The sequence below is a fragment of the Mixophyes fleayi genome, chromosome 2, assembly GCF_038048845.1.
Source record: "Mixophyes fleayi isolate aMixFle1 chromosome 2, aMixFle1.hap1, whole genome shotgun sequence".
NCBI classification, from domain to species: Eukaryota; Metazoa; Chordata; class Amphibia; order Anura; family Limnodynastidae; genus Mixophyes; species Mixophyes fleayi.
The window spans coordinates 51,232,267-51,247,536 of NC_134403.1; the positions used below are offsets into that span (position 1 = coordinate 51,232,267).

The 15,270-nt window shown below is 41.8% G+C and overlaps 1 protein-coding gene across 1 annotated transcript in view; it reads left to right on the forward strand.

Annotated features, from left to right (window-relative positions):
• The window catches only part of LOC142139805 (cilia- and flagella-associated protein 337-like), a 124,668-nt gene that overhangs the window by 93,293 nt on the left and 16,105 nt on the right, over positions 1-15,270 (forward strand). The window contains exons 21-24 of the mRNA XM_075197675.1: positions 759-818; positions 5,777-5,939; positions 12,535-12,627; positions 12,715-12,773. Of these exons, the coding sequence (XP_075053776.1) occupies positions 759-818; positions 5,777-5,939; positions 12,535-12,627; positions 12,715-12,773 (375 nt within the window). The remainder of the gene's footprint in view (positions 1-758; positions 819-5,776; positions 5,940-12,534; positions 12,628-12,714; positions 12,774-15,270) is intronic.

Sequence of the window (15,270 nt, forward strand, 5' to 3'; positions counted from 1 at the left end):
ATGAAGATGAAGGATGAGGTGATGGAGAAAAATGATGAGGTGGTGACATGTGGACAAAACCACGTTAAAAAAGGGCGCCTGCTTTGGGAAGTAACGCTCTTCCCCTGAGGAGGCCTGGGCTAGCCCAAATGCATGACAAGAACCTTTTTAACACCTTAAGTAGCTTGATTTGACTAGAATGCATGAGTATCATGCACGGGTTAACTTGTGTACTAAATAAATGACAGCTAGAATTTGATTGGTTGCTATAGGCAACATCTCCACTTTTCAAACCCGTAGCTTGATAAATTTACCCCTTAGTGTCAGACACTTATGCATAGAACTGGGAAGGTGCCAGATGTCTGTCTTGCCTCAATAGGAGGATTTTGAATTCAACTCTACACCCTCCCTGTGCTCTCTTGTGATTGATTGGCTGCAGCAGCCATCAGTCCTTCAGTAAGAGACCTTACCATTGCCAGACCAGCATAGGAGTTGGGTAGGGATCAGTTTCTCTCAACCGGACAGTGGATGACAGTCATTGGTGAAGATGGGGGAAATGGGGACTTGCTGTACAATGTTACTGATGAAGTTCTTCTGTACTAAGTGTATCACACAGAGTCATAGTACTCATGTAATATTCTTCTGTTTCCAAAATAAGTATAGCGTCGTGTTTTGAACATGGCATTTTATTTTATTAATATTCATGAAACTGCTGGGAACCAGTCTTCTATAGGATGAGATTTATTATAGTACTTAAGTATCTTCTGTTTATATCACAGGATAGCGATGATGATCTCCATCACTTCCAAGAGCCACAGCCACACTGGCAGGATGATTTGGTAAGAAGATACCTTAAATGATAAAATTCTGTTTTGGATGACATATCCTAAGTCGAGATGTTCACTGACTCCCGTGTTCTGGTTTTGGTTTTGGATCTGGATTAACTTCGTGTTTTGGTTTTGGCAAAACCACCAGTGCATGTTTTGGTTTTGGATCCCGATTTTTTTTCTAAAATCCCTATTTGTTTTTGCTAAAATCACATATTTTTAACCTCAATAACACTAATTTGAAGTCATTTGCAGTCAATTTTGACCACCTCACAGGTCACCATATTATTTTCATACACTTTCAAAGACTGCAGATTTAGAAGACTAAGCCTGCCAGACATATTATTTGTATTTCAGCAATGACAATTAGCAATGGAGCTCTCCTGAATGTCACTGTAGACTTTGAAGAACACTGCTACCCCTCCTCTATCTTTTCTACCTATGACGCTGCCCAACTGCACTAGAGACTGCCAAGAACTGTGCTACCCTTTCTGTGTCCCTCTGTGAAATGGCGCTGTATCGCTGTGGAGGGCGGTACTTATAGAATCCAAAGCTTGAGAGATCCGAGATCCGACAAAGTAACAATGACGTTTTGTCTCGTTTTCAATTCCGAGGGCGCGAGAAAGTACCGAGCCAAGATCTGCTAAGTTCAGGTGTGTTCGGTCCTTGGGGAACCGAGCGTGAGCACCTCTAATCCTAAGTGCAACCCGGTCTCCAAAAAGTTTTGGTTTTTTTGGGGTCCGGACTATCATCATCATCATCACCATTTATTTATATAGCGCCACTAATTCCACAGCGCTGTACAGAGAACTCATTCACATCAGTCCCTGTCCCATTGGGGCTTACAGTCTACATTCCCTAACACACACACACACACACACACAGACTAGGATCAATTTGATAGCAGCCAATTAACCTACCAGTATGTTTTTGGAATGTGGGATGAAACCGGAGCACCCGGAGGAAACCCACGCAAACACAGGGAGAACATACAAACTCCTCACAGATAAGGCCATGGTCAGGGATTGAACTCATGACCCCAGTGCTGTAATGCAGAAGTGCTAACCACTAAGTCACCGTTCTGCCCTGACTATCTTCTAGGTCTTCCGCACATCCACTGCTGCTCTACACACACCCTCTAGTTTTCACTGGCACCATCTAGCTAGTGGACATCATGCTGCCTGTTTGAAAAAAGATCCAGTTGGCAGGAGCAAGGAGAGGGCAACAGAGATTGCAGGACTCTCCCTGATCCTGCCCATCTTTTTACCGATAGGCAATGTGTTGTTCACTTTCAATAAGCTGCCAGAGGGAGCAGGCAGGAGATAGTGGAGAAGCAGGGTAGTATTGGACTGGTGCATGAAGGGTCCAACGTAGGACTGCAGTGGTAGGGGCCCACCATAGAGGTGAGACCAGACACTAGAGGGGGAGTGATCAGCCCATGGAGGACATGGCTAGTGGCATAGTGTAGTATATAAAGAAATGCAGTGTATATAAAGAGTGCATAGTCTAGGCCACACCCCTTAGATCGGGGCAATGTCTTGCCCCACTAGAATCATAACAGTTGGCAGACTGTCCTGCTCTCTCCTATCTGTTCTTGCAGCTTTCTCTACCTGCTGCTGCTGATGTCTTAAGCTCAGTTACTGTCTGGGCCCTGGAATGTTGGGGTCCTGTTTGGAAAAAGGGACAGGTACATTAAATATGGAAAGCATAGTAATGAGGGCACACTCTAGCCCTCTTCCCCAACCAGTCTCAATGGTAAATCAATAGCTCCCACGTTTAATAACTAGGCAAACAGGCCTGACATTAAATTAATAGTATTCACATTTACTAAAGAAACATATTCCCCCCAGACATTAAATTAATAGTATTTACATTTAATAAAAACACCTGGCCCCCCACCCAGTAGCCCAGATATTAAATTAATAGTATTCACATTCACTAAAGAAACATATTCCCCCCAGACATTAAATTAATAGTATTTACATTTAATAAAAACACCTGCCCCCCACCCAGTAGCCCAAATATTAAATTAATAGTATTAAATAAACCTATTACCTTTCCTAAACATTCCCAAAACTAAATAATTAGTGTTCACACTGAATAAAACGCCACCCCGCTCCCCAGCCACATATTAAATTATTAGACCCCCAAACCACCCCAGTATTACATTATCCCATTGACACCACCATCCCCCCATCAATAAATTAATATCTCCTGCACACTATTAATTTAATAGCCCACGCCCCCACCTAAATTATATTGAAATCACCCCCGTCCCAACACTTACCTTTCATTCCAGCACGGCAGCGTCTTTGGTCTTATTTTCTTGCTGCTGGCACACGTGGGTAGCTCACACGTCATATGATACATGCTTCACGTGTGATGAGGTCAGCTGAGGAGGAAAGGAGGGGAGGAACAGATCCGTGGCCACAAGCAATAGGATAGCTGTATACATCAGGGTATATTTCCTTTTTTTTTATGGTGTGAACAATAGATGGTTTAAGTTTTAACTTGCGTAATGATGTGCTTTATAGATGCTTTGTAAACCTTTACTGGTCATCTTTTCTCCACTATTTGTTCTCTCCAAAACAACCTCTCTCGCATTTTTCATAATACCACCCCCTAACCCTGGTTCTCTGATTGAAGCCTGTTCCCCTGTTCTCTTGATCTAATTATAAAACATACAAACTGTAAAGTAAAATAAAAAAATGTCACTTCTACTTCTCATTGTGTTGCTTCCTGTTCATGACGCACACAAATAACATAGTTTATATACCAATCTAGTGAAATGTAACGTTGATTCCGGTGAAAAAACTATTTTGTGAACATTCCTCTTTGAAGAAATAATATTTCTTCTGTATAGAAGTTGTGTAAATGATAGAATCTATTAAAGTTATCTATATTACTCTAATAACTCAATACTTCCTGTGTCCACCGCCGGTGATAGAATTACAAGTACACATGTGCTTTTGCAAACAGAGCCGCCAAGAGGAATAAACCATTGAGGGCATGACTCTTGCTCCTTGGGGGCGTGTCTAGAGTGTGAAAAGCACTAGGACATCCTATATAGAAAAAAGCCTTTGATTGCTGTGTACACCATCGGCAGAAGTATACAGTGCCATCTCACAGAAGTGTGACATATCTCCCGGCAGTCAGAACACAAGTCCTGAGTTTCATGACAGCGGGACAGTGCCCTAAAAGCACTACATACCTAGTGGAAGGAATGTAGATGTTATAATGAAACACAAATATGAAAAAATAATGTTTCAAAGAAAGACAAAAGATTAAAACACACATAAAAAACAATATCGGTGGTACTCACTTTCCCGACGACCGAAACACCGACTAGACTTACGCCGGCTACTTGTGGGCGACGCTGTCATTCCCAGCTCACTTATAATTCCTACTGTTTGTAAAACTGGCGTGAAAGTAATGTGATCAGTGAATATCCCGTCACGAGGAAATTATGTCACAGTGCGACGCGACTCTATTATTGATATTGTTAAGGGGGTAATGGAAGCAGGCAGTGGCTGTACAATGTACAAGTGTTTGTCAACCAATATTATACAGCTGCTGCCTGCTTCCATTACCCCCTTAACAATAGCAATAAGAGTCGCATCGCACTGTAACGTCATTTCCTCGTGCCGGGATCTTCACTGATCACAAGACTTGGACGTCAGTTTTAGGAATTATAAGTGTGCCGGGAATGACAGCGTCGCCCTCAAGTAGTCGGAGTAAGTCTTGTCGGTGAAAGGCTACCCAACCCAGCATATATACCAGCAGAGGGGCACCTTGTCTCAGAATAGGTACAATTAACCTGTCCAGACTCTTGCTATTATTGCCCTTTGTGAGAACATTCAGTGCCAGCCCAGACCTTGGCACCATGGGAATTGCCTTTGCTGCAGAGGTTAGCAAATTATTTTTATCCATGTGCTAAATAAAGTGTGCCAGTTGAGTATATATATTTATTACACATATTTTGCAATTTACCAGGCTAATAGCATTTTAATATTAATAGTGATGAAACCAACCAAAAAACATTCATATTATGCCACACAGTAGTGCCCCCAATTTATATTATGCCAAGAACACCCAAAAATTGAACATTCAGCCAAAAAAAAACCCCCAAAAAAACCCCAAAATATAAAAAAATACAGCAAAGTAAAAATTGATCCAGTGCGGGTCGGGCCCCGGTATTCAGTACCTGTCTCACCCCTTCTCTCAGCGCACCTGTTTGCAAGTGCAATAACACGTAACTTCTCCATACTTATATATAAACGTGTTACATTAATAATAGTCATCTGCTTCATCTCCTGTAGTCGGCTGTACAAGCTCCTCTCGGCTCCTGTACACTGCCGGCAATGCAACGTCATTAGTTGACTTGTGCGCCTTTTAAAGGCGGAGGTTCCAGTTAAAGGTGCAGGTGCCACATTTAACCATGGGCCCTGCAGATTACTCATTTTGGACTCAAGTGGTCCTTGTGGATTAAACACTCTGGGTCCGGGTAGGCTAAGAGAGGAGTATTTCTAAGAGAGCAGGGCCACCGGGTATTCTGACGGAGGATGGGGACACAGAACACAGGGTACCCACTGGATGGCCTAACTGACACTTGTTAAATGCAGATTTACTACATGAGAAATGTATGTGTTTCTTACAGATAGTTTTACTGAGACTGCACTATATTAAATGTACACTTGTAGGGTACATTATACTTAGAGTGGGTCTCCCTCATTGCTTAAAGTGTGGGACAAGTGTCTACATTCGGGTTAATTACTGTCCACATATAAGATAAAATTTGCTGGTAATTTTTCTCTGCGATATGGCTAATCTTTGACAGTGTAGGCGACAACTAGCTCCTGGCATTTATAATGCGAGTCACAGATGATTTTTGTATACTCCGAGGGCAAATAACTGGTCTTGCGGATGAGAGAAAATAGCATTAGAGCTCATTGTAACATTTTCTTCTGTAGATCCGAGGTCACCGCGAAGACATTCTCTGTATAGCTCAAAATCCTCCTAATCTCCTTGCCAGCTCAAGTTATGATGGAGAAATTATTATCTGGAACATGATCTCAGGTCACATACACTGCCGAATAAACACATCTCTTCATGTCGATGCTGCAGAAATAAAAAGTGAGTGTTTACTGATACATATCATCTTAACAGTTCTTGTATTTCTACACTTTATAAAAGTGTCGCCCTGTAGAACCAAAACAGCATAAATATACTATAAACACTTCTAGATTCCATAGATCACACAAAGACAATCTGGGTTGGTTCACACTTTACTTTTATCAATGACCACGATTTGCTGTGTTTTGTTTTTATGCACTAATTATTTGATGTCATTTATTATGGTCCTTTTATTTATCTTCAAATAATTAAGCAGCATCTTTTAGAAAAAATGTGTAAATAAAACGTTACACATCAATAAAATAAAAGATTACTTCAGTAGTAAGAAAGACAATGCTGGAAAGACAGCCGTTTCCATGACGTTTGCAATGTGAGGTAGATGATGATACACATTTAATACTGAAATGATAATTCTCTAAACTGGGGTTTCTCGATTTGTGGAGCATGTTTTAACCAATTAAACAGAAATATTAGGGAAGTATAACATAGTTTGAAGCACTTGGAGTGCTTAAAGAATTAAACATTTATAGTCATAAATGGGTACTTAGAGGCCTATTTACTAGAGCCCCGGTGAAACCTATTGCCGGATGTCTCTGGCGAAGACGGACTTCTTATTGCTATCGCCATCTCAGGACGGTGATAACAGCAGTTATTTTTTACTATTATATTTTTTTACATTTTTATCGAAAGTAGAACTAGAATGACTTGACTATAGAACCTATATTGAAATAAAACATGATAAATAATGGCTCTACTAGAGCAGCTTGCGCTGCCACCACTGATCCCGCTGATTACCCACTACCATCACCTAGGAGTCCAGTTTTACAGCCGGGAGCCATGACAATTGATTTCTGGTTCTCTGTAAGTTCTGTGCACACAATGAGGATATTTCTAAGAGTTTTTGTACATAAAGGTCCAGAACTGTGATTTCTTATTGCACTATGATATCATCTTACGGAATATTTCACATATCTCTTGGGATAGCTATTTGTTATTAATAGGCTCTGGGGCCCAGAGGTACATCATTAACAACTAGGATAAATAGAGATAATATAACATCGCTGAGACCGTATAGGTATAATGAGGGAAGTCTTCACCAACCTGACACTGTAGCTCCCTTAATGATCTGTTTATAACCTTCCCTCCATAGTTTAATTGGCATGGGGATTCAAGTATTGATCCCATTGCAGGTTTAGCATTAGATATTAAAAGCTCTACAGATATGATATCACCCATTTACTATATGATTGAGAGTAACAGTTATATGCCAGTTCTATATGCGAGTGTTCGCTCAGGTATTGCCTTAGCAAAATGTATTATCAGTAATAGGTGAAAGCTGGAATTGGGCACTTCTAAGTCTAACGCTACTTTATATATTGTCTCTCCAGACATAAATGGGCTGATGCAGACTTAGCTGCAAAATGGACGGAATTTACATTAAAAAAGCTGTATGTATCTATTTATTCTGGTTGTTAATGATGTACCTCTGGGCCCCCAAGGGCCCATTAATAACTAGGTGCTTATGCTGCTGATGCGGAAGCAGGTGCATCTTGAGATGTATACGGATCTGCTTATGGGTGGAAATACGCTATTCTTCCGTGCTCTTGTTATTGTAGTCATTTAGTAATTTACAACAAACTCTGCATCAGATCCTTAATGTTGAAATAGAGATTTTGAGTCATGATTGTACAGTTTTCTAAAAGAATAAAAAAACAAGTATATTTCATTGTAATTGCCCAAATATTGTAGCATTTTCACACTTTTTCTAAGGTGGTATATCCCTTGAAGCACAATATGACAGGTTTGTGGAGAGTGTGAAACGCAAGCAGATCATAAAATTATTATCACACAATTCCCGTTAGTTGGCAGCAAAAGCAGAGAGCTTAGCAATTTGCACCTTTGCTGTAGTAAGTGCCCTATCACTGAGTGTAAAATTAGTTGGGATAACACACTGTAGACTTAGGGCCTGATTCAATAAGGAAAAGTAAGTCAAAAAAATGTGTAAGATTTCTCTTGGACAAAACCATGTTACAATGCAAGGGGTGCAAATTAGTTTATTATTTTGCACCTAAGGTAAATACTGGCAGATTTTCCATGCAGCACACAAATATTTGATCGCTTCATATTTTATAATAAAATTTAAAGTTGATCTAGGACATGCCCTATCCCAACTATAAATCTGTCCCCATATTTTAAATGTAGCTCCCCCTCCAGTGCAACATGGTTTTGCCAAGGTGCAAAGTTACTCATTTTTTTAAAGTTCACCTTCAGAGGACTAATTTATCAGTTTATGAATGCTCACCTGCGACTTTTGAAAATGATATTGCTTTATAATTGTGGCTTCCTGCTTTGCTTTTGAACCATGTAGGTATATAGCATACTTGTCAACTTTATTTTGGCCACGTCCGGTATTTCATGGAGGGCAGGAGGGGTGTATGGGTGGAGGGGCGTGGCTTTGAGAATCACATCGTTTAGGGCCCACCCCCAGTGACGTAATACCTGTTTTGGGTCTTTTTACCACTGTAAATAACACGATTTGCGAAGCCCCGCCTCCTCCACCTATACACCCCTCCTGCCCTCATTGAAATACCGGACGTGGCCAAAATAAAGTTGACAAGTATGCTATATACCTACATGGTTCAAAAGCAAAGCAGGAAGCCACAATTATAAAGCAATATCATTTTCAACATGCTGGCTCTAATCTGGATGCTGGAGAATTGCCAGCTTTCCCGGGATTCCGGGAGACCTACCCAGAGTTCAGGAGTCTCCCGGACATTCCGGGAGTCATTTCATAGTGAGGATGAATACTGGTTCAGTGGAAAATATGATCTGGGTGAAATAACATACTGCATCTTCTCATAGTACTATGAGGCAGTTGCCCTGGAAACAGTATTTAAATATACTGGAGCAGAGAACAAATGTAGGTCATTTTTTGGATTCATCATGTTGTTTATTGTTATACCCATTTCCGCTACCTGAACAATAAATTTGACTTTTTAAGAAACCTTTAGCAAATTGCTTCTGTATATCTTTCCTATGTCCTGTCAGAGCTGCTTAGACAGTTTTAGAGAATAAATGTTTTTAACTGAATTTTCTCCCCCAGAGAACAGCAGAATATAGCTTACTTTCTAAAACAAAAAGTGTAGCTATTTTGTGTTTGATGCTAATTTGCCATTGATTTCCACTGTGCCCATTGCTTAGTAAAGTGCTATACATATATACGAGTTCTGTATAGACTGGGTGGTTTTAGAGCTCCACATAAGTACATGGTTACGCCCATAGGCTTGGATTACAGATCATGGTAATGTCAGATCTTGGGTTTAATCTGAGGATAGGTTCAAATTTAGGATTTAGGAAAGTGTCACAGCCATGTAAGAATTAGGATAAACACTATAAAGTTGATGTTAGTATTCGTTTCTATTATTATTATTATTATCATTTATTTATATTGCACCAACTAAACCAGCTGCACCTGTGCCCAGCAATATGGGTGTAACTAATAGGGTCATTACAGTGATGAAGATGGGATGGCAGGGGAAAGGAGGAGAACCAAGGGCAGGGGGCTAGTGTCAAGGTACAAAATGAGGCTGGGGAGTGGGAGCTTACAATCTAGAGAGGGGCACACTCACAGGAAACATAAAGTGAGGAATCAGGGTGAGGAGATGAGAACTCCGAGGGGAGAGATGCATAAGAGGGCAGAATGGGGAAGGATGAAGAAAGAGGGAGAGGTGAACCATGATTGATGATGATTGATGATGAAGGATCATGAAGAAGCAGGTTGAGGAGGGGCCAGAGGAAGTTAGAGAGACGAAGGATATGCTTTCCTACACAGGTAGGTTTTGAGGGATTTCTTGAAGATTTCCAGGCTAGAGGATAGCATGATAGAACAAGGGAGATTGTTCCAGAGAAGGATGGGTAGAATGAGAGAAAACTTGAATGCGGGAGTGAGACGTGGTAACCAGATGGGAGGTGAGATGGAGGTTGTTGGTTGACTGTAGAGGGTGAGCTGGAGTATGACTTGAGATGAGATTGGAGACATAAGGAGCAGTGGAGTTAGAGAGGGCTTTGTAGGTGAGACAGAGGAGTTTAAAGAGGATTCTATAGCGGAGTGGGAGCCAGTGCACTGCTTGACAGAGAGTGGAGGGAATGGAAGGGGAGGAGTCTGTTGACGGAGGAAAGACTATAAGTTCAGATTTGGCCATATTGACTTTAAGGAATTGTTGGAACACCCAGGAAGAGATGGCAGAGAGGCAGCAGGACACCTTAGTGAGGAGGGAAGTGTAGAGGCCAGGAGAAGAGAGGTAGATTTGTGTGTTATCGATATAGAGGTGGTACTGGAGGCCGAAGGAACTAATAAGTTCACAAAGTGAAGAGGTGTACAAAGAAAAGAGCAGAGGGCCAAAGGCGGAACCCCCCAGGGACTCATATGGGAAGTGGGGAAGATGGGGAGAAGGAGCATGAGGTAGAAACAGAGAAAGAGCAGTTAGAGAGATAGGAGGTGAACCAAGAGAGGACAGTATTAGAAAGGTCCATAAAGCTCAGGGTGTGCAGCAGTAGAGGGTGATCAACTGTGTTGAAGGCAGCAGATAGGTCCAAGAGGATGAGAAGGGAGTAGTGGCCATTAGATTTGGCAGATAGAAGGTCATTAGTGACTTTGGCCAGGGCAGTGTCTGTGGAGTTGAAGGGGCGGAAACCAGATTGGAGCATATCGAGGATGGAGTTTTTGGAGAGGTAGTTAGTGAGACAGCAGTAGACCAGCCGTTTGAGAAATTTAGAAGCAAAGGGAGGTGAGAGATGGGGTGGTAATTGGTCAGGGTGGTGGAGTCAAGATTTTTTTTTTTTAAGAATGGGGGAGACAATAGTATTTTTGAAGGATGATAGAAAGATACCAGAGGAGAGGGATAAGTTGAATAGGTGGGAGCAGACAGTAGGCGGGAGGAATCTGAGGAGGTAGAGGGGGAGAGACATAAGTAGAGAACAGACTTTCTCACCTGAGGTGGGGCGGAAGGAGCACATAGGATGATGGTCGGAGGACAAGTGGTGGGTGAGGCTGGGGGGGAATGAGAGTAGGGGTAGGATGAGATTTAGTTTCTGAAGTCCTCAATTGTAGAGGTGAAGAGCATAGCAAAGTCAGTGGCAGCGATGGAGAGTGGAAGGGGAGGAGGGGAGTTAGGAATTGAAAGTGGCGAAGAGGCGACGGGGGTTGGATGATTGAGATATTATGAGAGATTTAAAGAAAGATTGCTTGAGTAGGGAGAGGGCAGAGCTGTAGGAGCAAAGGATGAACTTAAATGAAGAAAATCTGCCAGGGAACAAGATTTCCTCCAGTGACGCTCAGAAGTGCATGACGAAAGTTTTTGGAAATGTGTAAGTTTTGGTTGGGGGTTGAAACAGCAGAGTGAAGCGAAGGTGGCAGGGCAGGCAGAATTAAGAGCAGAATAGAGGGTGTCGTAGTAGATGGTGGTCGCAAGGTTGGGACTGTTTGGTTAAGGGGGAAAGGAGAGTTTCAAGGGAATAGGAGAAGACACTAGGGTCAAGGGTGTCATAATTACGTCAAGTGAGTTCTTTGGGTGAGGGGAGAGGTAAGGGAGATGAGGAGATGGTGAAGCAAAGGAGATCATGATCAGAAAGAGTGACTGGAGAAATGGAGAACTTAAAGAAAGAGCAAAGGTAAGAGAAGACAAGGTCAAGTGAGTAGCCAAGACAGTGGGTGGGGGAGGAGGACCATTGTAATAGGCCAAAAGATGAGGAAAGAGCAAGAAGTCAGAGAGTCAGGTCAGAGAGGTTATCAACGGGGATGTTAAAAGTCACCCATAATGATGGAAGGGAGGTTTGACGAGAAGTAGTGGGGGAGCCAGCCAGTGAAGTGATCAATGAATTGGGAAGTAGAGCCAGGAGATGAAAAGGACAGAAGAGACGGATGGAGTAGCCTCAAAGGAGGAGAATGTAGGGGAAGGTTCAGGAGGGATGACACAGAATGTGCAAGTGAGGGAAAAGAGAATGCTCACGCTGCCACCAGGATAGTCACCAGGCCTGATAGTATGGGTGAAGGAAAGACCCCCATATGAGAGAGCAGCAGGGGAAGCAGTGTCAGAGGTGGATTACCAGGTTTTGGTAATGGCAAGGAGTTGCCATTACCGAAACCTGGTAAGGAGAAGTTTTTTTAATTTTTTTACCATTTTAAAATAGACGACAAGGAGACTTGACTCATTGTATGACAGGATGCCTGATTTTTTTTGAGACTCCCCTGTACTAGAAGCAGGCGAGACTCGGCTCAGCAGCCTATTAGAAACATTTTGAAGGAAAAAAAATGCAGGTTGCCCAGTGATCAGGCCCAAGGTAGCCCACTGTGGGACCGGCCCAAGGGACAGATTCCCCCCAGCCCAGGCTGCCCCTATACAGAAAGTCTAATTCCAGTCAACATTAAGTGTTGGGCCTAGGACAAAAAAGTTTTGTTAGAGCTTGCCTTAGCTTGTTTAAGTGCATACATTTAATAGTGTTTTTGCTGCTGTTATTACTGCTAATAAAGATAACAAACATGCGAAATTAAGGAATCGTTAAGTGTTCTAACCTGATGACATATCTTATGCCACAGTAACAGACAGAAGTGTTAGCAAGATTCTATTTCTGACAACACGGACAGTGAAGCTACAAGCAGCAGCCTCCCTGGTCTCCAATGGGCCACTAGGTAATGTATAACAGAACTGTAGTGATTGATTGCAAGAAATATATGAAGTTATGGTGAAGCAAAACACAGCTTTTATATATTTTAAAGGTTCTGTCAATTTTTGGAATTTGTTACATGGAGGAAAACTGACTGCAAGTTTTAAACCGGTAAGTGTCCGTCTTAACACATATGTTTGGCAAACAATGGTCCTCTTGCTGGTGAATTGTTGTATTGCAGTCAATTGGGAGTTATAGTCACTGGCATCATGATAGCATCAAAAAAGACATACGCGGTAATTTATGGAGCACTTGCCGCCTAAACACCATGGGCAGACATTTTGCGGGATATAATGAGTCCAGCCTAGCAATTCACTAGGTACCAGTAACTTATATAAATGTTGGTCATGTCTCACGAATATTGCTCATGCAGTATCTCAGTGACAATACTGGTTCTTAGTAAATTGATGAAGTCTTATGAATATTGGTTCAGACCACAAATTGCTGCCACCACTATAAGTGATGTGTGTTCTTTCATCACTATAATAGCAATTTAAAAGTAAAATTGGCAATAATTCACATGTAAAAGTGTTGTTTAAAGAAAAGAAATGTATTTCCCTCCATGAGTACACAGATGGTAAGGGGTTAACAGACTCTCTATATGTCACTTTGTGTATCTGACCATGCAGAGTGACAGCTTATATGGTTATACAAGCTTAGGTTTAATGTACATACATACATATAAGAATATATCACTTCCTGCTTGTTATCATACTTCCTTAGTAGGCACAGACCTCGTATTAACTACCGACACATTCCTTTTCTATCCATTTTCTGTCAAAATGTGTGAGTGCCTTTTGTATGATAGAATGACTTTTTTCTTACCTTTTTAGTGAACCCTCTTCAGTCTCGGTGTTGCCAAGCAAACTACCAACAAATGTCTCCCACTATTATCTTTTAAACTTGTACCTGACATCTCTCCAATGCCAGTGTTTCAAAGCATAACTAATCCACCCATTCTCCAGGCTTGCTGTCTCAGTTACCTTTGCACTCTCCTTAATTCATCATTAACATCATCATCAACATTTATTTATATAGCGCAGGCAAGCTTTGTACCGCTTTAATTCCACCTATTCGGACATTCTGCAAGTTGTGCTAGTTCATTTTCAGTATATTCCAGAATTTGTCACTTCTTCACACAAGATGGCGCCAAATGTCTGAACCACAGTCTTATAATTTCCCATCTTGATTATTGTAACTTCTTTCTATCTTGCCATCCAATGACAATTGGCAATCAATCATTAATTCTACTGGCAACTTAGTTACATATACTGCTATTCCTTAATCGCTGCTGCTCTTTGCAAATCCTTATATTGGCTTTCCATCAGGGCCGGTGCTGGAATGTTTGGCGCCCCCTGCAAAAAATAAATTAGCGTCCTCCTCTTTTATAAATTATTTGTTCATTCAATACTACTAATACTTAATACTTGTTTCTTATATTTACTATACAATTGAAACCATCCCTGTCTTGGTATCAAATTTCAGCATTAGGCTCCGCATGATAAATGTGACTGGCTTGCGGTGGTAACCGGTGCTTACTCTTGCAGTAGGAATTATCAATGGCAGACATTAGTGACCCCCAAAGCATTCACACGTAGCGAGTAAACGACAGAGCTAGCAGCTACCAAAAACACCAAAAGTTATGCAAATTAGAATATTTTTAGCCAACATAGCAAAGCAGTAAAGGAATCTTTATCAGAGGCCATGTAATTCTAGCAACCTATAGTGTAAACATCATAAGTAGACTGTAACAATAACAAAGTTTACATAAAGTCACTGACACATACACCCTCCATAGCTGTCCCCTGCATCACATTGCTGTCACCTTTATCACTGTTCCTCCCTCCTTCACTACATTGTGCGCCCTCCATTACTGTCCCCTGCATCACATTGCTGTCACCATCATCACTGTTCCTTCCTCCTTCATTACATTGTGCGCCCTCTATAGCTGTCCCCTGCATCACATTGCTACCTCCTCTGTTCTTTAGTTACCTATCTATGACCTTCTTTTCTTCTTCTTCTTCTGTCTTCTTCTTTCCTCTTCTTCTGTCTTCTCTTCTTCTCTCAGTGTGCGGCAACCCTCTGCGCCGTTCCTCTCTGACAGTGTTGGGACGTGAGGACGTCACGCCCGACAATTTCAGTTTGAAGGGAGCAGAGGGGAGCAAGAGGGAGCAGAAGGGAGCAGAGGGGAGGGGGAGGGGGGCGCTGGGTGCTGCCGGGTATTCTTCAATTATTTTTTAAAAAAAACAATTTATGCCGTCGAACAATTGGGGATAGCAGGCGGAGCCCCCCACCTTGCTTACCCCGCTTGCCGCGTTCCGCCCACCCTGCTGTCCATAAATTCCTGAATAAATGCAGCAATTTCTGTTTTGTGCATATTTCTGGTCTCATTCATAAATACTCTCCTAGTCATCTTCTGCACAAGGGTTTTATCCAAGGGGAACACACTGTAGGGAACCTTTCAAAACATGCTTACCGATATATAAAATCAGGTATCGGACAATTGGCCCAGTAATGGCATTTGTTTTAATCAACCCCTTTTGAAACCAATCAGATCACTTTTGAGCATGTTCATAAATCAAGTTGACGGATATCAGCCTATGTGTGC